Genomic DNA, 24,544 nt, shown 5'->3' with positions numbered 1-24,544 from the left:
CCCTACAGCTCACTATAACAAACAGAACCCAAAGGAGGAGGTTATGGTGGAATTCCTGTGTTCACTCTCTGAACAGAGGCTGAAGGCCCTCGTTGGGAGTTTTGTAGTCAACGATAGGGGCTTATGGACTGTTTTCTAGGTGTTGGGCAGAGTTCTCAGGGCTTCATGTGGCTTAACTCATTTAATTTCCAGGTAAGGACTGTTATCATCCCATATATCAGTCGAGGACACCCAAGCACAGAAAAGGTTTAAGGATTCGCCCACGTCCCCGAGCTGAGCAGTGATGGCGTTTGGGACACCTGGAAGTGATTTCAGAGCTAGAGCCTCTCCTAGCAACAGCGGGAAAGAAGAGTCGCCGAGACGAGCACAAAAACAGACGAAATGCTAGGGTAACGCAGGGCCAAAATTCCTGCGGGCTGAGTAAAAAAAAACCTCAATTTCCAAGTGCCTGCCTGCCAACACGTTTTCAACCCGAACTTTCTCATTTCCCGGCCTCCCCGCCCCCTCGGGCAGATGCCGGACAGCCCAGGATGCAGGGGAAAGGTCGCCGCTGGGTTTTGGCTCCTCCCTTCCCGCGCCCTCAGTCCCGTCCCCGCTGAGCCCGCACCGCCCGTGGAGAGCCCGGGTTCTGCTCCTCCGCCCCGCACTTTAGCCCAGCCCGCAGAACCGCCAGTCCCAGAGCTCAGTGGACCTGCCAAGGGTCCTCAGCCCCCCAGCTTTGGCCCTTACCCCGCCCCCCTCTCCGGGAGGCAGGCTGTGAAACCACCGCAGCCTTCCCTTCCACGGGGCTTGGATGCTCCTTCCAGGGGCCTCCCAGGACTCAACTCTGAAATCTGCCATTAGGCGCATTCAGGACAAAACGTCTATAGTTGGCGGGGTTGGGAGGCGAGTGCTTGGGCTCCCCAGCCCCCAAGCCCGGGCAGAAGGCCGGACTGGGATGTCTTAGCTCGTTGGTTCAATCCGAAAGCATCCTTAAAAATTCCCTATGGCCACCATTTTAGGTGAACAAACTGAGGCCCGAGTGCAAAGTGACGACGTTCGTGTGCAGTTAAGACACGGACACCAGGGCCACACGAGTATGTCACATTTCCTGAAGCAACTGTGAGTCAGGAATTCATTATCCTCGGGATTTGGAATGAAGGGTGGGGGTGGCGCCCGGAATCTTGTTATCTCTAGGAAGTGGATCTCCTAGAAAGTCGGCTCTTCAGTCCCCCAATGGAGAAAACTGGGGGTGGGGATGGGGTGGTGGTCTGATGCCCTCTGCCAATGCGGAATCCACCCTCAGGTGCCCGCGCTCCATCCCAGGCAAGAGGAGGGCTGGATTGGGGGACGGCCGTCCGGGGTGTTTTCCACCGGTTTGGTATGGGGGTGGGGGATAAACTTTCTGATTCCTTCCAAGGTTTCCTGCAGCGGGGAAAGCAGTCGAACGTACACGCCTCGTCTCTGCCGACCGCACTGACTCAGAACCACGGTGCGAGTTTTTACAAACAGCTCCGACCCGAAGCCCAGGGGACCGCCCCAGACCACCCACCGCACACGCCGGGGGGGCGGAGCCGCGGACGTGCCGGCGCGCGTGCGGACGTGCGGCAGCGTGCGGGCCCGAGTGCGCATGCGCGGGCTCCGGGGCTGGCGTGGTCTATAAGTGAGCGGTGCGCGCGGCCTTGCCCGGCGACTTGCTGCAGACTGCGCGCCTGTCTTCTGAGGGTGGTCTCTGTCGTCTCCTCGCGCTCCCGTTGGCCGACTTTCCTCCCGACTCCTGCACGACCTGCCGTTACAGCGAGCCGGCCGCTCCCGGCCCTTCCTCCAGCAGGTGAGCGGCCCTCTGGACTCGCCCAGCTCCCGCCTCCCGCCCCCATCCTCGGCCTGCCTGCCGGTCCGCCGCCTCCTCCCCCAGCTCTGTGGCAGGGCCTTCTGGAGCTTCCCTCCTTACTGCGCCCCCGCCCACTCCCCACCCAGCCGCTCCAGCCCTGCTTTCCCCAGGAGGGGCCCTCACTAGGATGCAGGTGGTCCACTTCCGTGCTCGCCGGTGCTGGGTCGGTAGGCGTCCGTGCCCTGCTCTCCCAAAGCACGCCTGGCACCTCCTGCGCAACTGCCGGTGTTCTTACCCCTGGACTGTAAGCCCCAAGAGGGCAGGGTTCACGTCTACAGGGCCCCGTGTGGCCCTCGCACCTTCCAGGGTGCTTAACAAGTTGTGGGTAATCAGGGTATTTTTTTTTTACTAAGTGAACTTGATAGATTCGACTTAGAATTACTTTGACCTTCAAAAAATTTTATGATTAACTCCAACCTTAATGAGATATGAGGGAGACTTCCCAGGCAAGTTGCTTTCTCAAGGGCATGTTCCTTTTTTTTTTTTTTTTGATGTGTTTTTATTGATTTCTTTTAGAGAGAGGAAGGGAGAGAGATAGAGATAAAAACATCAAAGATCTGTTGCCTCCTGCACACCACCTACTGGGGATTTAGCCGGTGACCTCTTGGTTCACGAGTCGACCCTCAACCACTGAGCCACACCTGCCTGGCTAGCACATGTTCTGATAGTCGTGTTGTAGGCCTCGGAACGGCACCCGGTGTCTGACCCACGGGGTCAGACCAAACCTGGGATCAGCAACCTCGATACTTGGGTTCTGTCTAAGAAAGAATTCAGAGCCAAGAACCAAACTGTAAGAATAATTGATAAATCAGAGGTAGAAGAAGTAATTCCTAGAAGAAATGAGTTATGGAGGTAAAGGAGCTTAGGAGTGAGGAAGCTAATGGTAACTGCCTGGGGCAAGGAGGGGGAATGGGAAGGGAAAGGCATGGGCGTGCTCCCCGGAGGGAGAGTGCACTGGGGACTCCCTACTAAGGGTTTTAAGGGTGGAGATTTTAGGGAAGTCCCAGGAGAAGATCACGATAGAATATTCAGTAGTTTTCCACGTGTGTCTTTTCTGGGTTGTGTTCTCCACTGATTGATTGGCAGGCACAGGGCAGGGGTGGTTATTCAGTGCTGCTGGTCCTGCCATGGAGTGGCTGGTTTTGTTGCTTATCTGAAGCATAGATGTTATCTCTAGGGAGGAAAGGTCTGGAGGGTCCAAATATGCTAGGGGAGGAAAAGCCACCCTGAAGGTGAGGTCCCACCCTACAATTGATTGCCCGTTGCTAGGCAACTGGGGCTTTCCACCCTGGTGACCTTCTGTACCTGGCCCATCCTTGCTCTGCTCCTGTCTAACTGCCTACAACAGTCCCTCTCCACCTTACAAAAGGACTCAGTTCTTCAGGAAAGTTTCTGGTCCCTGGACTGTGGCACAGGGATTGTGCATTGCACCTGACAGGAAAAGTAAAGGTTTTTAGGTTCGGAAGTATTTGGCCCCTTGAGTGTGGCTCTTCCACAAAATACCACGGCCTGGCCTGGGCGAGTCTATTTTGAAGAAGTGGTGTTAGAAGAAGTTTAACCCTTTGCACTCGCTTGCTTTTTTCTCGATTCCTTTATTCTAATGCTAACCGTGTCGAGTCACACTTGACATCCGAGTGCAAAAGGTTAAGTTTAAAAAATTCGGCTCTCAAAAGAAATTTCAATCGTTGTACTGTTGATATTTGGCTCTGTTGACTAATGGGTTTGCCGACCACTTCCCTAGACTAACCTTGCCTCTCTTTCCTCAGGACCCAGAAGTCTTCCAGAAGCAGAAGGCAGCTCTACTGTTGTGCAGAGGAGTGGGATCCCTTCAGCTATGAAGCATATAGTGAACCTCTACCTCTTAGGCGTGGCGCTGACCCTGCTGTCCGTCTTTGTTAGACTGATGGAGTCACTGGGAGGCTTACTGGAGAACCCACCGCCTGGGAGCTCCTGGACCACCAGAGGTCCACTAGCCATCACAGAATCCCCAAGAGCCTTCCAGAACATCCATCCAGAGGGGTGTGATAAGACCTCCCTCCACCAGCTATAACCTTGGAGCACTGGCCTAAACCTGTCCAGCCTGGTGTCCCAGTTCCTGGGCAGCAAGCTCAGCATCAGTGTTAGCAGAGAACTGTTCCTAGGCCCTGGAAGGGCGCCTCCATCTGGATGCTCCTACCCTGGGAAAAGACTGTGTAATAGGCAGGTGTGGGTGGGTTAGCCTGTGGTTGTGGAATGGAGAGATTTCACTCTTCTCCCCAGAGTCTGCTGTGTGCTTTGATGTCCTTGGCAGCGTGGCTCTGACCTCGCTTAGAGGAGGACTTGTGCTCTAACTTCAGCTGTTGGGAGATGATGGTGTTTTCAGCCCTACTTCCTAAACATCTGTGAAGAGTTCCTTTGGACTTGGGTGCCTTATGGTCAGTTTCTTTAGTGTTCAGCTTCTCTTTCGTGTAAGCTCCTCTGTGTGTGGGTAACAGTTAAAGAGGTGTGAGTTGGATGTAGGGAGGGGAAGATAAGAATGTTCAGTGTCCAGTTCTCACTGTTTTATATTTTTAAGTCTTCCAACTTAGTGTGTATGTATTGGTCTGAAGGGGACAGTGGGATAAAGCCTGCTCAGGACATGGGCATTATAGCCACCATGTGGCTTAAGTGAATTTTTCTAATGAAATAAAATTGAATACATATTTCTACTCTGTGTCATTGATTTCTGCCCTTAAAATTAATGGTTAGGGAAGGGTTAATTCATAGATCTGAGGTTTATTTTAACACCTTAAAACTTAGGAGCATGAAAGTGCTTAAAACACTGTTTAAAACGGGTGAATTAACCTCTGAATTTGGAGGCAGGGGCAGTTGGGTCTGCCCTGTCTGTATCCATAGTTGTATGAGCTTAAGCCAAAAAGTATATATGTATATATTTTTATGATTTAAGATAGGAAGGGAGATAGAAACACTAATAATTATTGGTCAGCTGCCTCCTACACGCCCCCTACTGGGGATTGAGCAACCGGACAGAAATCAACCTGACCTGGTTCATAGGTCAAAATATGGCTGGGCTACTCTCTTGAGACTGTTCATCTCTAAAGAAAAGAAATCTGATTCCTTCCCACGCCTTCATCTTCAGTCTCTGGGGGAAAGAGGACTATCAGTCCAGAAGGCCTTGGCCTTTAAAATTTTTTTTTTAAATTGATTTTAGAGAAAGGGAGACAGAAACATCAGTTGCCTCCAGCATGACCAGGGATTGAACCCACCACCTTTCAGTGCACAGGACACTCCAACCAACTGAGCCACACTGGCTAGGGCAGCCTTGGCTTTTTTATTCTGTACTCATACACCAGAATGACTACTCAATTCTGATTGTTCAGGTAGGCTGGTAAAATAGCCACACCTCACCCTTTGGGTCTGGCTGGATTGAGCATCACCCCATGCCACTGGTTCAGATTCCTGGTCAAGGCACATGCCCGGGTTTCAGGATCCCAGAGACAGCTGATCAGTTGTGTTTTTTAAAAATATATATTTTATTGATGTTTTACAGAGAGGAATAGCGAGTTAGAAGCATCGATGAGAGGGGAAACATCGATCAGCTGCCTCCTGCAACCAAAGTACATGCCTTTGACCGGAATCGAACCTGGGACCCTTGAGTCCTCAGGCTGACGCTCTATCCATTGAGCCAAACTGGTTAGGGTTAATCAGTGTTTTTTGTTTGTCCCCTTGTCCTCCATCAATGTTTCTATCTCTCCCTCTTCCTCTCTAAATCAAAAAGTTTTTAATAGCCATACCTCATAGATGATTGTTTCTGATCCTTTTCAGGTCTAAGCATTTTAGCCTGTTCTACCTATCACTCTTCCATCCCCAACCACATGATGAAGCATGTTCACTCCTCTCCTATGGTATATAGAGGCATATCTCAAATTTTTGTGGGTTGGGTTCCAAATTACCAATAAAGCAAATCACATGAATTTTTTAGTTTCTCAGTGTATATGAAAGTTATGTTTGCACTATACTGTAGTCTATTAAGTATAATAGCATTATGTTTAAAAAGCAAGTTATATATATATTTTTAAATATATTTTTATTGATTTCAGAGAGGAAGGAAGAGGGAGAGAGAAAGAGAAACATCAATGATGAGAGAATCATTGATTGGCTGCCTCCTGCACGCCCCCCACAGGGGATCGAGCCCACAACCCAGGCATGTGCCCTTGTCTGGAATCGAACCTGGGACCCTTCAGTTCGAAGGATGACGCTCTATCCACTGAGCCAAACCAGCTAGGGCGAGGTATATATCTTTATTAAAAAATACTTGAGCCCTGCTGGCATGGCTCAGTGGTTGAGCGTCCACCTATGAACCAGGAGGTCACGGTTCCTGGTCAGAGCACATACCTGGATTGTGGGCTCGATCCCCAGCTGGGGGGTGGGCAGGAGGCAGCAAATCAGTGTTGATATTGATGCATTAATGTTTCTATCCCTCTCTCTAAAATAAATAAAACCATTTAAAAAATACTTTATTGGACTGATGAACAAGAACAGAACCAGAAACAAGGAGGCATCGATCGGACTATCGGGCCTCAGAGGGAGGATAGGGGAGGGTGGGGGGAGGGGGGAGAGATCAACCAAAGGTCTTGTGTGCATGCATATGAGCCTAACCAATGCTTAAGTTCAACAGAGGGTTGGGGCATCCATGGGGAGGGGTGTGGGATGGGAATGGGGGATGAGGACAAATATGTGACACCTTAATCAATAAAGAAATTTAAAAAAATAAATAAATTAAAAAAAAATAAAATAAAAAAAATACTTTATTGCTAAAAAATGCTAACCATTATCTGAGCCTTTAGTGAGTCAACCTTTTTGTTGATAGAGGGTCTTGTCTTGATGTTGATAAAAACATCTGTGAAGAAAAGAAAGCTTCTGTAAAGTGCAATAAAATAAGGTATGCACACTCTTTATCTTGGTGTGCACATCAATTTACATATGATGAGTTTGATTTACTTTTTGCCAAAAGGTAAAATTGCAGCATGATGTCTTTAGCCTAACCAATTTTGCTCCCTGAGTGTTCTTAAACTTAAGTGCCACTACCCTATAAGCCAATGGCTTGGGCAACATTTACTGTACTGGGGCAGTCATTAGTGCTGTTTATCAAGTATAGTGAAACCTCGTTTTTCTAATGTCTCCTGTCTCAAAAGTTCAGTTCTTGACCAAGTTGTTCACAGAAAAGTCTCAGTTGTAGACCAAAACTTAATTTTTGACCTGAAAGCCCTTTCATACTGATACCTCAACATGACAAAAAGCAATAAACAAAGGAGATAATCCTTTTGTTGCTGGCAGAAATTGAGGATTAGCACAATTTTAAAACAAAGAGGCCATCAAGAGTGCTAATGTTGCTAAGGGCGTGGAAGTGCTCATAAAACAACAATTACAGGTAAATGAATAGGTAGGAAAATTTGTTGATTGGATAAATGAAAAGCAGCTGGGAGGCAGTGATATATGAAAAATTTGTTTAAGGCTAGTAGGATGTGGTTCGATAAGTTTAAGAAAAAAAGCGTATAGGTTAAACAGTACATTAGACATGTATATTAGAAAGGTTAAAACAATCATTTGAGAGAGGATTAATTCAATTTACATTATTTCTAATGGGGAAACACGATTTGGTTTGTGAACAAATTCTCAAAAAGCCTTTGGAAATGAATTAAGTTCAAGAACTCAGGTTCCACTGTATTTCCAATTTTGTCTCTAATTTCAGGCATTTTCATGTGCCAGTAGCTGTCCTTTCTAGACATTTTCTTAACTTTGATATATTTTCTCATTCAGATGCTTCTGACTGAGACTGCTTCTGTTTGAGGTATTTTGAACTGTTAACTGGAGAGCTATACATTAAGTCTCTTCCCCAAGCAGTTTAGTTTAATTGAAATGGTTTCCTGGGTGCCACAACCTTATCCAGGCTTTTGCTCTAAAACTGATTTTCAGCCCTAGCTGGTTTGGCTCAGTGGATCGAGCCTATGAACTGAAGAGTTCCAGGTTTGATTCCAGTCAAGGGCACATGCCCGGGTTGTGAGCTCAGTCCTCAGTAGGGGGCGTGCAGGAGGCAGCCAATCAATGATTCTCTCTCATCATTGATGCTTCTATCTCTCTTCCTCTCTCTCCCTTCCTCTCTGAAATCAATAAAAATATATTTAAAAAACAAAATAAATTAAAAAATAGATGAAACTGATTTTCAATCTTTCTCATGGTACACGTAAACTAATAACTAAAATTTTGCAACACATCAAAAAATACATTTTTTGCTGACCTGAAAAAAAAAAAAGGTATGATTTTTATTCATTTACACTGGACAGCTATTGTTGTGTTGGCTGCTATCATTTCTTTATTTGACAATCGAAGGAAAAAGAGGTCAATGCCCCTGACAAAATAGGTATTGCATGTTTTAAAAATCCTTGGTGGCATACCAGTATGCCAAAAGGCACATCCGTTGAAAATTGCTGCTCTTAAGTAATCTGCTCAGAGGTTTCAACAACAGATGTGATGGCCATACCATTGTTGTAATCTTTCCTACAAGTGGTTGTCCCTGTTTGCCTAGCCAGGGGTATTTTCTGGAATGTAGGACTTGTGCTAAAACTGGGCAAACCAGGACAGTCACTCTACCTACAAAACTGAGTTTGCATTGGTGTTTGTCATCCCAAACATTCCTGAGTTTTATCTATTACCAGTTAGGGATGAGAAGCAGTGGCTTCTGTGAACCCTGCGAGCTCACTGATTTTCTGTAGCCTCTCTAGATCCCTTGCGCCTGCTTGCAAGCTCACCAGTTTTTCTCTCAGCTCATCTTGTGGCACTTTGTCAATAGCAACTAACAGATTCTCTTGTTTTGTTTTTGTTAATCCTCACAGGAGGATATTTTTCCCATTGATTTTTAGAAAGAGTGGAAGGGAAGGGGTGCGACAGAGAGAGAAACATCAACATGTGAGAGAAACATGGACCAGTTGCCTCCCGCACACACCCCAACCAGGGCTGGGGATCGAGTCTGCAACCAAGGTACGTGCCCTTGATCGGTATCGAACCAAGACCCCTCAATGCTTGGGTGGATGCTCTAACCACTGAGAACCAGCTAGGGCCAGTATTCAATTCAAGCTGCTAAAATTTGTTCTCCTAACTGTAGATAAATTAGATTAACGTATGTATTGTAAGTTACTACAGGCAACGGTTTTACCAGACACTCTGCTACTGGATAAGATGGGTTGCCATCCTTCCAGCTTCCAATAAGATCTTTTGCTGCCTTCCAGATAAGTTAAAGTCACACATACTAGGGGTTTGTGGTGTGTGTTGTTGTGGTTTTTTTTTTTAATTTTTATTGCAACACTGCCCTCTAGATTCCAATCTCCGTATCAGTCAAGGACACACTAGGTTAGGTTATGCTACAGCAACAACCCTAAAATCTCAGTAGCTTAAAACAGCAGTTGCCAAAAGGATGCACTCCATGAAGCAGAATGGGGCCCTAACCAAGGGAATTCCCTTTGCCTTCACTACACCTGCTCAAGGGAACAGCACATTCCGATATTCCCAAGTATGAATTTTAAATCTCTACTGATTATTAATGCGAGGCCTTAACTCTGGTGCCACCTTTTCATTTTACTACAGAGGAAACAGAAGGAAACTCAGTGGCTTAGACGATGTCACTGAACTAATTGGTGGTCCATCGCTAATATGCAGCCCTTTTTTCAACATCACAATTTCTTTTTCATGGACTCTTCGAAATGCAACATAACAAAATACATCCATAATGAGCTTTTTCACCCCTGAGGTAATTCTTACGCAGGCACAAGTACGAGCAAGTTGTGAGAAGCTTTCCTGTGATGGGGAAGATTGAAGGTTGTGGGTTTCCCAAGAGCCTTCCTTGCTGTCTGGCCAGCTCACTGCTGTCTTGGCATAACCTTGGGAGATTGAGTGAAAAATGGAATTGGCTTCATTATCACTAGTTTGCAGTGAGTAAGAAAAGGGAGAGAAAAGCCTTGCTCCTCCCTAATTTGTCCTTTCCTCTTTTTTTCCCTTTCTTGTTGTTGCCACCACCTTCCTGATGTCACTCCTGCCATTGTGAGCTGGCAGGCCGGCCCTCCCTGGTCTGGAGGACAGCCTGTAAGTCAGGAGGAGAGGAGGAGCTGTGGAGGTGGGGGGTGGGCAGCAGTGGTCACACAACACCTTGCAGTCAGGGCTGGGTCTGTGTGGAGCCCCGGGATGTTCTCCAGCCCATTCTTCCCAAGAGTCGATGAATAAAATCAGGGGCCTCCCTCCTGAGGTCAAGGAACCAGGCCCTGGAGTGGAACTTGGGGTGGAAGATGGCCTTCTTTGTCAACTGATTCATTCTCCAGAATTCAACTTGTTCTCCCACTCTGCGGTGTTTGAAAGCAACTTTATCCAGGTACCCATGGGCAGCTCAGGGCCAGCTCTTTCCCTTTCCCAATCCTGTTTCCAGCACTTGGTCCAGAAATGCTGTGGCCTTTAAAGCCCTGGGGAGGAGAAAGAAGCCATTCCAGCCATTGATACCGGAGGATCTGGGTCTCAAGTTCACCTGTTTGTGCCTATAGCAAGCAGTATGGGGTTTTTCCTCACTCTCCTCCCCTTCTGGAACGTTCTTTGCACAATCTCCCTTCCAGACCATTAGAGACCTGTGCTGGCTTCTTCTACCCAAGGATGGCAGAATATAATTTTGGTTCCCCTCAGCTTTTTCTTACTAGTGCATCCTTTCTAAAGTCAGATGATGCAGAGGACACCAAAAAGGACAACACAGCCTTCCTATTGTCAAGGAGCTTGTCTACTTGGGGAGATCCACCAAAAAGGTGATGCCCCGCTCAGTGTGCCGAACACATGTAAGAATCACAGGTGCACCCAGCCAGCGTGGCTCAGTGGTTGAGCATCGACCTATGAACCCGGCGGTCACAGTTCAATTCCCGATCAGGGAACATGCCCCGGTTGTGGCTTGTTCCAAGCTTGTCACCAAGTTGAAGTGCTGCTTTCTTTATCTTTTCTGTTTTCTTTTTAAATTTTTTATTGATTTCAGACAGAGGGAAAGAGTGATAGAAACATCAAAGATGAGAGAGAATCATTAATCGGCTGCCTCCTGCACACCCCTTACTGGGGATCAAGCCCCCAATCTGGGCATGTGCCCTGACTAGGAATCAAACCCTGACCTTCTGGTTTATGGGTTGATGCTCAACCACTGAGCCACACTGGCCATGGGCTTCTTCTTTTTTTAAGTACTGCTTTCTAGCACCTGTATCCTTCCACTCTTGTCTTCGGCTTCTCTGACCCAAGGACCTGGGGCTGATTTCTAGGTCACTAAGTCCGGGAACTGGATGAATGTCTCTGAAGGTTCGACCACCACCGTGATCCTTGGGGTAACCTCCTCAGTGCCCTCCTTGCCACTCCCCAACATCCTCCTGATGGCCAACGTCACCTGGCCCCAGGGTCAGTTTTCCACCTGCAACACACCTGGCTGTGCTCCTGTCATCACCCTCAGCAGGTAAAGAAAGGCCTCAGGGAGGGGCCGGAGAGGGTGGGTTGACAGACTGCACTGTCTTGCAATTGGGCTTTAGATAAAAAGAAACGACAGCCCTAACCGGTTTGGCTCAGTGGATAGAGCGTCGGCCTGTGGACTCAAGGGTCCCAGGTTCGATTCCGGTCAAGGGTATGTACCTTGGTTTGGGGCACATACCAAGTAGGGAGTGTGCAGGAGGCAGCTGATCAATGTTTCTCTCTCATCAATGTTTCTAACTCTCTATCCCTCTCCCTTCCTCTCTGTAAAAAATCAATAAAATATTTTTTTTTAAAAAAAAAGAAAGGACAGTGTTCCTTAGTGTACACACTGTGCAGAACCCCATTCATTCATTTAACAGGTACTATTTCGTATCTATACAGAACAAGCACCGTGTGTTTGGTGCTGTGGGTAGAGTATCAGTCTGTCTCAGCCTAGTTTTTGAGGATTTTGGCTTTCATTTTTATTTTGTCAATAAAACCTTAGGAGAGTTTTTAAAAAAGTGAGGTGTATGAAAGCCAAATGGGATTAAGAGGTATTGAGACTGAAAAAATAATACTGGGTGTATAGGAGACATCTACCCTTCTTATTCTCTCAACAGAGTTAATCAGGATACAGGGCGAAGGAGACTTGGAAATGGAGTCAGAATATCTTAGTCCCAGTTCCTACTTAAGATCTAAGTGGAAAAAAATTAAATAATTTTTTTTTTTTAAAAAGATCTAAACTTGGGCACCCTTGGCCAGGTGCATTTGGTTACAACATCATCCTGATACCCCAAGGTTGCAAGTTTGATTCCCAGTCAGGGCACATACAAGAAGCAACAAATTGCCCTGGCTGATATGGTTCAGGAGCTAGAGTGTTGGCCTGTGAAGAGAGTCTTGATTTGAATCTCTCAGTTGCATATGAGGGAGGCAACCAATCAATGTGTCCCTCTCACATCAATGTTTCTCTCTTTCTCTCTCCTTTCCTTCCACTCTTTCTGGAAATCAATGGAAAAAATATCCTCTGATGAGGATTAACAACAACAACAAAAAGCAACCAATGGCATGCGTAAATAAGTGGAACAACAAACTGATGTTTCTCCTTTCCTCTCTCTCTCTCTAGAAATTAATAACTTTTTAAAAATATCTAAATATCTTGGGCAAATCACTTAGCTTCTTTCTCTAAGTCTCAGTTTCAAGAAATCTGTAAAATGGGATTAATAATACTTATCTTTTCTTAATCAAGAATTGTGAGGATTAAAAGAGATAGTCTACATCAATTATCAGTCTTTGTTATTGATGTGGGCAGATTCTTTAATAGCTAAGACCCTGGACATCAGAGAAGAGCCAGGCTTTGTAATCATTCCACTCTCATCCACAAGCCCTCTCCCCTGTGCATTCCCCAAGCAGAGGTGGGAGCCCAGTGAGGCTGAGCCAAGCTCTCAGTAGGCACCAGCTTGACTGATTCAAATCCTGAGCTCCTCCACTGTGGCAATTTCCTGATTGTGTCCAGGATTCTCCCCCTGAAGTTTGTGGAGCTACAAATCTGTGACCGGCTCCAACGCATCCTGCGGATTAGGACAGTGACGGAAAAGATCTACTACATGAGGCTCCACGAAAAACACCCGGAGACTGTGTTTCAGTTCTGGATCCGCTTGGTGAAAATTCTGCAGAAAGGTCTGTCCATCACCACCAAAGACCCGAGAATCCAGTTCACTCACTGCCTGGTGCCCCAGATGCCCTGCAGCTCCACTGAAACAACAGTAAGCGGGGCCCTGCCTCCAAGATCTCTCGGGAGGGGAGGAGGAGAGGGGAGGCGAACTGCCTCCCATTGTGAGGGTTGAATATTAAAATCTAGTGTCCTGGGGGAATGAGAAGACCATTTTCAAGGGTCAGTGATATGCACACACCAATTATAGCACATTAATTTAGTTTTTCTAAAAAAGAGCTATAAGGTACTTAACTCAAAAGTGTTTTCAGTTTTTTGCTCATTTTTTTCAGTATCATAAAGGAATAATGCTCACTTTAGAAAAATTACAGAAAAATCATTCCCATTTTTCTTCAGCCCCAACCAATCACTTGGAACATTTGGCATATTTCCTTCTAGTCTTTCATTTTAAATTAAAATTTAATTTATGTATTTGAGGACATTAAATATATTTTTGGATGTTGCTTTTCTTCAATTTAGAATATATCATAAACATTTTTTCCATTAAAATTTCTTTCAATTATATTTAACAGTCAATATTGTATTCGTTTCAGGTGTACAGTATAGTGGTTAGACGTTTATATAACTTATGAAGTGCTCCCCCCATAAGTCTGGTACCTACCTGGCACCATACATATTTATTTAATATATTTTCTGTGCTGTACTTTACATCCTCATGACTATTTTGTAACTACCAATTTGTACTTCACCATTTTACCCAGCCCCTTAACCCCCCTCCCATCTGGCAACCATCAGTTTGTTCTTTGTATCTATGAGTTTGTTTCTGTTTTGATTGTTTATTTTGTTTTTTAGATTCCATATATAAATGACATTATATGGTATTTGTCTTTGTCTCACTTATTTCACTTAGCATAATACCCTCTAGGACCATCCATGTTGTAGCAAATGGTAAAATTTCATTCTTTTTATGGCCAAGTAATATTTCATCGTATACACGCACCACATCTTCTTTATCCAATCATCTAATTATGGACACTTAGGTTGTTTCCATAGCTTGGCTATTGCATCTATTGCATATGAAATGTCTGTCCTTTGTCTCTTGTTATAGTTTTTTTTTTTTAATATGTTTTTATTGGTTTCAGAAAGGAAGAGAGAGGGAGAGAGAGATAAAAACATCAATGATGAGAGAGAATCATTGATTGACTGCCTCCTGCACACCCCACACTGGGGGTCAAGCCTGCAACCCAGGCATATGACCTGATGGGGAATCGAACTGTGACCTCCTGGTTCATAGGTTGATGCTCAACCACTGAGTCACACTGGCTGGGCATAGTTTTTGTTTTAAAGTATATTTTGTCTGATGTATTGCTACCACAGATTTTTCCCCCCCATTTTCATGAAATACCTTTTTCTATCTCTTTATTTTCAGTCTGTGTGTGTCTTTTGATCTGAAGTGAGTCTCTTGTAGATAGCATATGTATAGATCTTGTTTTCTTCTCCACCCTGTTTTTTGATTGGAGCATTTAATCCATTTACATTTAAAGTAATTGTTGATAAGTATGTAGTTATTGCCATTTTATTATTCATGTGGGTGGGTTGTTTTTGTGTTTGTTTGTTTTTGGTCTATTTTTTTCTTCTTCTTAAAGAAGTCCCTTTAACATTGCTTGAAATACTGGTTAGGTGGTGATTAATTCCTTTAGCTTTTTCTTTTTTTAAAAATTTATTTTATTGATTTTTGACAGAGAGGAATTGAGAGGGATAGAGAGTTAGAAACATCGATGAGAGAGAAACATCGATCAGCTGCCTCCTGCACACCTCCCACTGGGGATGTGCTCACAACCAAGGTACGTGCCCTTGACCGGAATCGAACCTGGGACCCTTCAGTCCACAGGCCGATGCTCTATGCACTGAGCCAAACCGGTTTCGGCTAGCTTTTTCTTGTCAAAGGTCCATTTCTTTTAAAAGCTCTTTGTAGCCCTGGCTGGTAGCTCAGTTGGTTAGAGCATGTTCCTGATACAACAAGGTTGTGCGTTCAATCTCCGGTCAGGGTACATTCAGGAAACAACTATCTAATGCATAAATAAATAGAACAACAAATCAATGTGTATTTTTCTTTCTCTCTAAAATCAATAAATAATAAAAATATAATAAAATCAATAAATAATTTTTTAAAAAAATATATTTTTATTGATTTCAGAGAGGAAAGGAGAGTGGGAGGGAGAGAGAAACTTCAATGATGAGAGAGAATCATTGACCGGCTACCTCCTGCACAACCCCCACTGGGGATGGAGCCCATAACCGGGTATTTGCCCTTGACTGAAATCTAAACCAGGACCCTTCGGTCCACAGGCCTACGCTCTATCCACTGAGCCAAACCAGCTAGGGCAATACATAAATCTTAAAAGCTCTTCTTATACATCATATCATTTTGATAATTTCATACTCTTCAGTTGTATGAATGAATTAAAATTTACTTCATTCCCCTAAAATCAGATATTAATTTATGTATTTATTTTAAAATATGTTTTTATTGATATTAGAGAAGAAGGGAGAGAGTGAAAGAGATAGAAACCTGATGAGAGAGAAACATTGATTGACTGCCTCCTACATACCTCCTACTGGGGATCAAGCCTGCAACCGGGGCATGTGCCCTGACCTGGAATTGAACCAGTGACTTCTTGGTTCTTGAGTCGACACAACCACTGAGCCACTCCGGCCGGGCTAAAATCTGATATTTAGAGTTGTTTCTAACTTTTCATCAGGGGTGGAGAACCTTCTTTCTGCCAAGGGCCATTTGGATATTTATAGCATCATTCGAGGGCCATACAAAATTATCAACTTAAAAATTAGCCTGCTATATTTGGTCAAACATTTAATTAATTCACCCCTAATGCCATGTCAAGACCAGATCAAATGATTTCAAGGGCCTTATACGGTTCATGGGCCGCACATTCCCCACCCCTGTAGGAGGGTAACACAAGCATTTATAGGCACTAGTATTGTCCACAGCTTTTATTGTTTTCTCAGAATAGATTTTTAGAAGTAGAATTCAAGGGGTCGGGGGTGGGAACGAGCAGGGAGAGGTCAATGGGGGAAAAAGGATTCATATGTAATACTTTAAACAATAAAGAATCCTACCTAATAATAGACAAATATGCAAATTGACCATACCTCCGACACACCCAAAAGCCACGCCCACACGCCCATCAGAGCGAGCATGCAAATTAACCCAAACCAAGATGGCTACAGCCACAGAGAGCAAGGTTTCCTAGGTAACAGAGCAAGCCAAGCTTTCCTCCTGCCCTTGCCAGGCCTAAGCCTCCACTCAAGCTACAAAGTTTCAATTATAGAAGGTAAACAAATTCAAACAAATGGCGGCAGAATGGAGCTTGAGAGAGCAGGCCAGGGTTGCCGCCGGCAACAGGGGAAGCAAAGCTTTCCGCACACCCTGGCCGGGCCCACCCGCTTAAGGCAACAAAGTTTCAATTATAACCCCAACACAAATGGCTGCCGGCCTCGAAGGGAGCCCCAGGCTTGGCTCTGCTCCAGGCTACAAAGTTTCAATTGTAGAAGGAAAATAAATTCCAGAAACCAGGGCCTCCGCTTGGGTTGCCAGGGGGTGTAGCTGGCCTGCAAACCACCACAGGCCCCTCGCTCAGGCTGCCCCATGCCCCAAGGGAACCCCCACCTGATCCGGGACACCCTTCAGGGCAAACCAGCTGGCCCCCACCCCTGTACCAGGCCTTTATCCTATCTAATAAAAGAGTAATATACAGATTGATCATCACTGCAACACACAATATAGCTGCCCCCATGTGGTCAAAGATCCTGCCCCCATGTGGACACAAGATGGCCACCACAAGATGGCCAGCAGGAGAGGGCAGTTGGGAGGCACCCAGCCTGCAAGGGAGGGCAGTTGAGAAGGACCAGGCCTGCAAGGGAGGGCAGTTGGAGGTGATCAACCCTGCAGGAGAGGGCAGGGGTGACCAGGCCGTCAGAGGAGGGAAGTTGGGGGCAAACAGGCTGGCAGCAGAGTGGTTAGGGGGTGATCAGGCTGGCAGGCAGAAGTGGTTAGGGGCAATCAGGAAGGCAGGCAGGCAAGCAGTTGGGAGCCAGCAGTCCTGGATTGTGAGAGGGATGTCCGACTGCCCTTAAGGGGTCACATATTGGAGAGGGTACAGGCTGGGCTGAGGGACAACCCCCCTCCGTGCACGAATTTCATGCACCGGGCCTCTAGTCTAAAAAATAAAAAAAAGATAATAAAAAGAAGTAGAATTCAAAGGGTATGAACATTTTTAAGGTTTTTGATACATATTGCCGGATTATTTCCAGAAAGTTCATACTAAATTATACTCTCACCGATAATATAAGAGTTCTGTATCACTGTGTTCTTATCACACTTGAGAATTAAAAAAGTTTTCTAATAATTATAGGTTAAAAAAGTAGCATGTGTTTGATTTTGATGAGTTTGAACATTATTATATATTTTTCTTTATGCACTGTCTTGTTTGTTCTTCGGCCATTTTCCTTTTGGCATCCTTGTGTTTTTCTAAATTGATTTGTAAAATAAAGCTTCTTATACATCAAGAATTTTAACCCTTTAATCACAAGTTTTTGCAATACTTCCCCCAAGGATTTGCTTTTCCCTTTTAGTTTATTTAAGGCTCCCGCCCCCAACACGCCGAAGGCTTTCTCAGGACCTGCTTAGGGTAGAAACACAGGAAAAAAAGACTTGATCGATTGGGTAGCCTAAAACCTTCAGATTTCAGGCTCTTAAACACTTTCCTCCTTTCATTTAAGTTGTGTGCTTTAGGTACGCCATCGCCGACTTCAAAAGTCAGCTTTTATAGTTCTACTGCTCTGGTTCTTAATGTTTAGATCTGGTGCTCTGGGCAGAGTCCCACAGGAGCTCCTCAGAGAGAGGAGGGGATCCTGCATGGGGCCTCATTGTTTTTGTCTGGTGGTTCTGGGGCTTAATATTTAAGGAACAGGTTCCCAGGACTAGGCTGGAAGACTCATGTGAGTTCCTTCCCGGTTCTGGCTGGAGGAGGCCAAGAACTGTGAGGGAGAGACCTGGTCCTCTAACTGTGAATTTCTCCATCCAGCCTGAAAGCAGCCTCCTGTCATCCTCCCAGCCCAGCGAAAACTTCTTGCTGTGGAAAGCCGAGCAGACTAGCGACATTTTCTCACATTTCCCAGGAAGAGTCCATCTCACAGAAGACAGGTGGGTCCTCCATGCCGGCGGCTCCAGCACCCCTTCCCACAGCATAGAGCCATGGGCGGGGTCAGGGGCACCTGCCAATCTATCGCAGCCCTTTTATTTTTCCTCTAGACAGTTATGCGTGTGACTTTCCCCTTAATGTTATTGTAAGCCTGTCCTTGAAAACAGGGCCTGTGGCTGATTGATCTGAATAGTCTAGGCAGTGCAAACTCGATCACTAACTCTGCATGATGTTGCAGAAGTGAAGGGAACCAGGTTTGCTAAAGTAATTGTGGTGATAGAACTGTTTTAGCCTCAGAAGCTACTGAGGTGGTTCATTCTATCCTAGTACAGTGTAACTACCAGTTACTGGTAATAATGATTCTAAACATTGTACTAATGTGTTTATTTGATTTTTGGCACTGTGTGGTAATAGGACAGTATCACAAGTTGGGGGTTGGGAAAATTAGCCTAAAATAATAAGTGCATGTATTGGAAATCTTATTACAAATAAAACACATCTCTGTCCTCTTTAGCTGTATTTTTAAGATAACATTTCTGTCTCTTTTTTGTTTTATAGAAAAAAAATAGTCTAGGCAAACCGCAGTGTTTTCTTTTTTAATATTTTTTTTATTGATTTCAGAGAGGAAGGGAGAGGGAGAGGAAGAGAGAGATAGAAACATCAATGATGAGAATCATTAATGGGCTGCCTCCTGCACGTCCCTTACTGGGGATTGATACATATTGCCGCAACCCGAGCATATGCCCTTGCCAGTAATCAAACCCAGGACCCTTCAGTCTCCAGGCTGATGCTCTATCCACTAAGCAAAACTGGCTAGGGTAAATCCCAGTGTTTTCATATGGAAGGTGCTCAGTAGAGGAATGAGGGTAAGCTAAAAAAGCAGGTTCATGGAGTTAGATATTGACTGTCTACATTCCCAACTCGCAAGGGTCCCTTGGATAAGACAATCCTGAGTTCTCTTTGCCTTATCCATCTCTTCTGTGAAGTAGAAGAGACAGTAACCCAGCGGGAGACCACTGCTGGCTCCCAAGTTTCACTAATTTACTGAGTAAGTGTAGTAGATTCTTCCTGTAATGAGTGATAGAAACCCAAAGCAAGACCGTGCAGCCAATATATTGAACAAGTTCAACTTTTGAGTATCATCTAAATGCAAATTTATTTTGTCTTCCTTTATACGTTTTTAGTGGGAGAAATTTTCCTCTTTCCTGTGTAAACGCTGGTTCTCCGGGCAGGCCCCATAGCATGTGGAGTCCCTCTTAGAATATGAAAGGGCCTCTGGTCCCTTTAAATAGCATAAGCAGCATCAATTCTGAAATTAGAAAGTCCATTGCCTAAAAACTATCACAACTCTGAACTGATCACATTTCCCTTCCCTCAGCCTGGTCCCCCATTAAGATGGCCCCTCAGAGTCGCTCCTCTTCTCCTTCTGTTTCCTAATTTTAAGTTGACTTTTTCTCTTAGGGTCTTTCTTGGGTTCTTTGAAGTCCCCTACCTGGCTCCCCTGCCTGCAACTCTGGTGATGCTGTGAGACCTTCCTTTCACCTGGCCACCGCCCTACTGTAGCACTGGCTCTGCAGGGGTCCGTGCTACCCAGGCACTAGCTGTCAGAGTCTCTCATCCCTTAAGGGACTCTGCTTGAGTAGGGTTTACAATGGCTCCAGGCTGGTATGCTCTCTCTCTCTCTCTCTCTCTCTCTCGCTCTCTCGCTCTCTCGCTCTCTCGCTCTCTCGCTCTCTCGCTCTCATGCTCTCTGCATCTGGTCCTCAATAATATCCTCCCAGAATTTGACTGGCTATTGGAGAGGACAGTGCCTCTAGGGACACAGAAGCAACTTCACTTCATCACCAAAGAAACCCATTCTCCCATCTCCCACCCTCCATGTTTTGTGCCCCCATCTCTACTGGGTCTCCCAGCCCCCAAAGGATCACAGCAGAAGCTCTCTGGGTGGTCCCAGGAAGTCCCTCTCTTTCATCTTGAGAGGCAAGAGGCAGCAGCTCATACAAAGGACTCTCCATGCATCCTTTCTCTGAATGCTTTCCTGACTCACTCTGGGTGTAGTGGAGGCCATGCTCACTCAATTCTCCCAGGTCACAGTCTGCCTTTATCCGTACTTTCCACACCTTCTTTTTTCTTTCTTTCTTTCTAATTTCAAGACGGTTTTCTTGAATTGCAAACTTCTCTTCTTTGAGTACTCTTATTATTTTTATGTTGGATTATCTTTGTCTAATATATATATATATATATATATATATATATATATATATCCCCTTTCTTTCTTTTTTTTTATTCTTTAAACGTCTCCCTATCCCTCTATTTCTCTTAAGGCAGTATGTGCTTTGCTTGTTTGCTCTTGTGTTCTTTTATAAGTTTTCTCTCTTAGCCATGACCAGCACGGCTAGAGAGCGGATGAGTCCTGAGTAGGGACAGCTGGGGATTGAGAAAAGGAAAAAAAAGAGACAAACACAAAGACTTTAAGTAAAGCTGAGGCCAGGTGGGACGCTGTCCTCGGATGGAGAGACAGTGACCCAGAACTAGTGCAGCACGTTTATTATATACAGCATGATGCCAGGAAGTTTTACTAGAGTTTAAGACAAAGGAAATTATGTGAAATCATGGTTAAAGATCAAGCTGCAATTCTTCATTCTTGTGGCTTCTTTGTAATTGTCACTCCTGCCTGAGCCAAGATAGTTGCGTCCGTTCCTGGCTGAATTTAGGTAATGAAACCCATCTCCTGGGGCCTGAGCTGAAGGTCAAACTGACAACATACCTGCCTCTGGCAAGGTATGTTTCCAGGACATGGTTCTGCCAACACCACTGGACGCAGCTGACAATCAGCTCATGCGCCTTCCCAGGCGCTGTCTACATTCTTTCTTGCTTTGTTTTGGAAATAATGGTTGTTTCTTTTAAAATGTCTAATTGTTTTCTCAGTTTTATCACTGCATTTATCAATATTTTAAATTTTAACTTATGTTGTTCTTTTTTATATTCTATCATTTTCTTAATTTATTTTAGCTCACTTTCAAATGCTAGGTTGCAGTTTGCATTCATTTTGCACTACATCTTTTTTTTGTTGTTGTTAAACCTCATTGGATTCATGACTTTATTTTATTTATTTATTTGTTTTTAAAGAAGGCAAAAATTATTTTATTAATAAAATATACAATCCAAAATTGACATTATAGTCACGAATACTCAAATACTAGTTTCAGAAAAAAATTATGCAAAAATGTAAAAAATATAAGAAAACAATAATATTGTATCAAACACTTTTAACACATTGCACATAATTATAGATCAATTGATTTTAGAGAGAGTGGAAAAGAGAGGGAGAGACATAAACATCCATATGAGAGAGACACAGTGATTGGTTGCCTCCTGCACATGCCCCAACCAGAACCTGGGATCGAGCCTGCAACCAAGGTACATGCCCTTGACTGGAAGTGAACCCAGGACCCTTCAGTCTAAAGGCCTGTGCTCTAACCACTGAGCAACTGGCTAGGACATGCAGCACATCTTTTTAGTGTGCTTTTATTGTCTTCAAGGACTTACTGTATTTTGCATATTTTCTTATATGATTTTGTGTGGGTTTTGATTATGATCCTTTTTTGATGCAATTTATTTTTATGTGAAATGGTTTTTCTTAACCTTTGAGAATGATAGATGGTCCAGGGTGGCTTTTTGGTTTTGGCTCGAGTTCTTCCTCTTGTGTCATTTTTGTGAAGCATTAATGACTTTCTGGGACTATGTTCCTCCTCTCTCTTATCTTTAGCTGATCTTGCTCTTTCCTTTGGCTCCATTGTTCCTGTTCTATTCAATTTGTATTCCATTTCCATTGGTTTTCCCCTACTATGAGGCTGTGCCCTGCCAAGGAGAGTATTCTGATGGTTCTGAGAGTTGGTAAGGCACATCCTGCTTCTACCCCTTGAGACTTTACCATAGAAGGACCCCAGTTTCTACTTCCAGTTTTCTTCTTCTCTAATTTGCCTGCTGCACTTTCCACTGAGAATCTGGGGAGATTTAGGAGGTCTCTTGTTTTCAAGTCCATCAGATGCCTCACTGCCTCTCTGCTTCCTCACACACAGACCCCGAAGTCATGTGGGTCTTGGAGCTCTCGGTAGCTGTCATTTCCTTCGTGAGTTTATCTCAAACAGGCCATTATCTGTGGGACTCATGTTGCTGAATTGGGAAGTGGGGGAGAACCATTGTAAGCTTGCTTCTGCCAGGTACCTCAGAGATATTACTGACTCAGGAGACATTTTTTGTATTAGTTTATCCGCTTGAGAGTTGTTGGACCATGTGTCAGACTGCAAACCAGCACAAAGACAGGCCCAAAGGTAAGAATCTCCAGAAGAGGCTTCTTTTGGACCCAGAACCCAGATTGATGTAGATAAGTTTATGGCACTGGACGGGTTTCTTTCTGGTGTGCCCTTTTGCTGAGAAGGTGCTTTGTAAGTCCTGGATTTATGCAGATACCCCAGTAAACTCCCCACGTGTCTAGGGCCCAAGATTTATCTCCTGTGTCACCACGCCCTGGTTACCAAGTCTGGCAAGTCCCTCGGGCAGCCCTAGCTTCAGCTCACATTTGGCTAGTCTATAATTTTTGTCCCTTAGGATTTTTTTCTTTTACTTTTTTGTTGGTGCAACAATGCATTTAAAATTATGTTAACTATATTTTATCTACATTTCTAGGTGTTTTGTGGCAAAGAGGTGGATTTTTTTAGATTATTCAATCACCTTGCCAGTCTCCAGCGAAGTAACTCTAAAATTATTTTCACTTAAAAAAACAAAACCTTATTGCATTTATCTCTGAATAGTTACAGTGTGGGGGATTTTTATTTTGTTTCAGTGCTTTATTACAGTTTTTATTTTTTTCATTTAATATAAGTATGTATTGCCCTTGGAATCAAAATTTTACAAAATTTTAACCACACTGTGTGTTTTTCTAGACACACTAAGTGGTTGTGATTTTTAAAAAATATATATTTCTATTGATTTCAAAGAGGAAGGGAGAGGGAGAGATAGATAGAAACATCCATGATGAAAGAGAATCATTGACCAGCTGCCTCCTGCACGCCCCACACTGGGGATAGAGCCTGCAACCTGGGCATGTGGCCTGACTGGGAATCAAACCATGACCTCCTGGTCCATAGGTCGATGCTCTACCACTGAGCAACACCAGCCGGCCGGTTGTGATTTTTTTAAGTTGCCAATGTTTTGGAGAACTGTCTGAAGGTTTTCTTTGCACTCATGCTGACTCCAGGCAGGTTATAGTGGGCGTCAGGCAGATCCCAGTGGGCTCCGGTTTTGCCTTTGAATCATAACACATTTGGTTCTCAACACACCAAAGCAGTGCCAAAGGCTTGGAGGGGTGTCGGTTCCACTTCAGCTCCAGCCTCCCTCCTGCTTGGCTTTCTCCTCTCAAGTCATTCTTAGATACATCATCCCATCTATATGTGTTTCCACTGCCCATCACTTCCATATTCACATCGGTGTTCAAGGCACTCATGCTGGAAAGACATAATTAAAAAGCAGTTTTTATCATTAAAATCTTAACAATGTTTTCTTTTTCTTCTATTGTTTTCAATGACCCCAAAATTCCTGGGTTCCAACAGAACACAGGCCACTAAAATCAAGGATTCCAAGAGCTACAGCAAGACACCCTTGCCGGCGGCATCTTCAGACAAGTTGAATGTACCTATGAGAGCCGTTTTGGGCCACAGCCTCTGGGAACAAGAGAATCCAGAGTCCTTACCGCGGGCTCCTGTAGCCAGTTCTCTAGGAGAGAACTTATTGGGACCCTGACACCTACCCAAACAGGGCGATCTTCCTGGCTTTAGTCGGTGCACTGGCTACAGCCTCCATCATGCGGTTTTCCCACTGTGGGCCAAGTGACCATGGGAGAATAAGATGGGGTTTAAAACAAGGTGCTTCTATACTTCCACCAATAAACCTCCAAGTGGACCCCTAATTGTTGTATGTTGTGCTATGGCCGGGCGGGGGGGGGGGCGTCATTGGGGGGAGGAGTGGGGTTTGCAGGGAAGGACTGATTGGGAGCAGGAGCTCACTCCATGGGAAAATAAGTGCTGAAAATTTCCCTTCAATTAAAATCCCAAAGCAGCCGAGCAAAGTCAAGGAAGCCAGTCCAGAGGAAATGGCCAGGCGCAATATCCAACTTTCTCTTTCAAAGGGAGAGGGGACAGCAGGCAGGGCTGCTCCAAGTCCAAAGTGAAAGAAATGCTCAGCCCTGGCCCGTGTTTCTAAGTGGTTAGAGCATCAGAGGGTCGCAGGGGT

The 24,544-nt window shown here is 44.8% G+C and overlaps 2 protein-coding genes across 2 annotated transcripts; both read left to right on the top strand.

Moving 5' to 3' along the window:
- The first annotated feature begins 1,606 nt into the window (after nucleotides 1-1,606).
- Nucleotides 1,607-4,557, top strand: HILPDA (hypoxia inducible lipid droplet associated). The gene is given in 3 exon segments (XM_079786747.1): nucleotides 1,607-1,810; nucleotides 3,637-3,852; nucleotides 3,855-4,557. Coding segments are annotated over 2 exon segments (189 nt in total). The 5' UTR covers nucleotides 1,607-1,810; nucleotides 3,637-3,704; the 3' UTR covers nucleotides 3,896-4,557.
- A 5,558-nt stretch (nucleotides 4,558-10,115) lies between these two features.
- GARIN1A (golgi associated RAB2 interactor 1A) lies at nucleotides 10,116-24,055 on the top strand (the record flags this gene model as incomplete). The annotated part of the gene is made up of 5 exons (XM_079786469.1): nucleotides 10,116-10,268; nucleotides 11,182-11,369; nucleotides 12,876-13,125; nucleotides 18,137-18,255; nucleotides 23,866-24,055. 5 exons carry the CDS (start codon nucleotides 10,116-10,118, stop codon nucleotides 24,053-24,055), a joined length of 900 nt encoding a protein of 299 aa, XP_079642595.1.
- Nucleotides 24,056-24,544: the final 489 nt, after the last annotated feature.

Source organism: Cnephaeus nilssonii (genome assembly GCF_951640355.1).
Source record: "Cnephaeus nilssonii genome assembly, chromosome: 12".
In the NCBI taxonomy this organism is placed as follows: Eukaryota; Metazoa; Chordata; class Mammalia; order Chiroptera; family Vespertilionidae; genus Cnephaeus; species Cnephaeus nilssonii.
The sequence above is the reverse complement of the archived record's forward strand: the minus strand, read 5'-3'. Positions and strand labels throughout refer to the sequence as shown.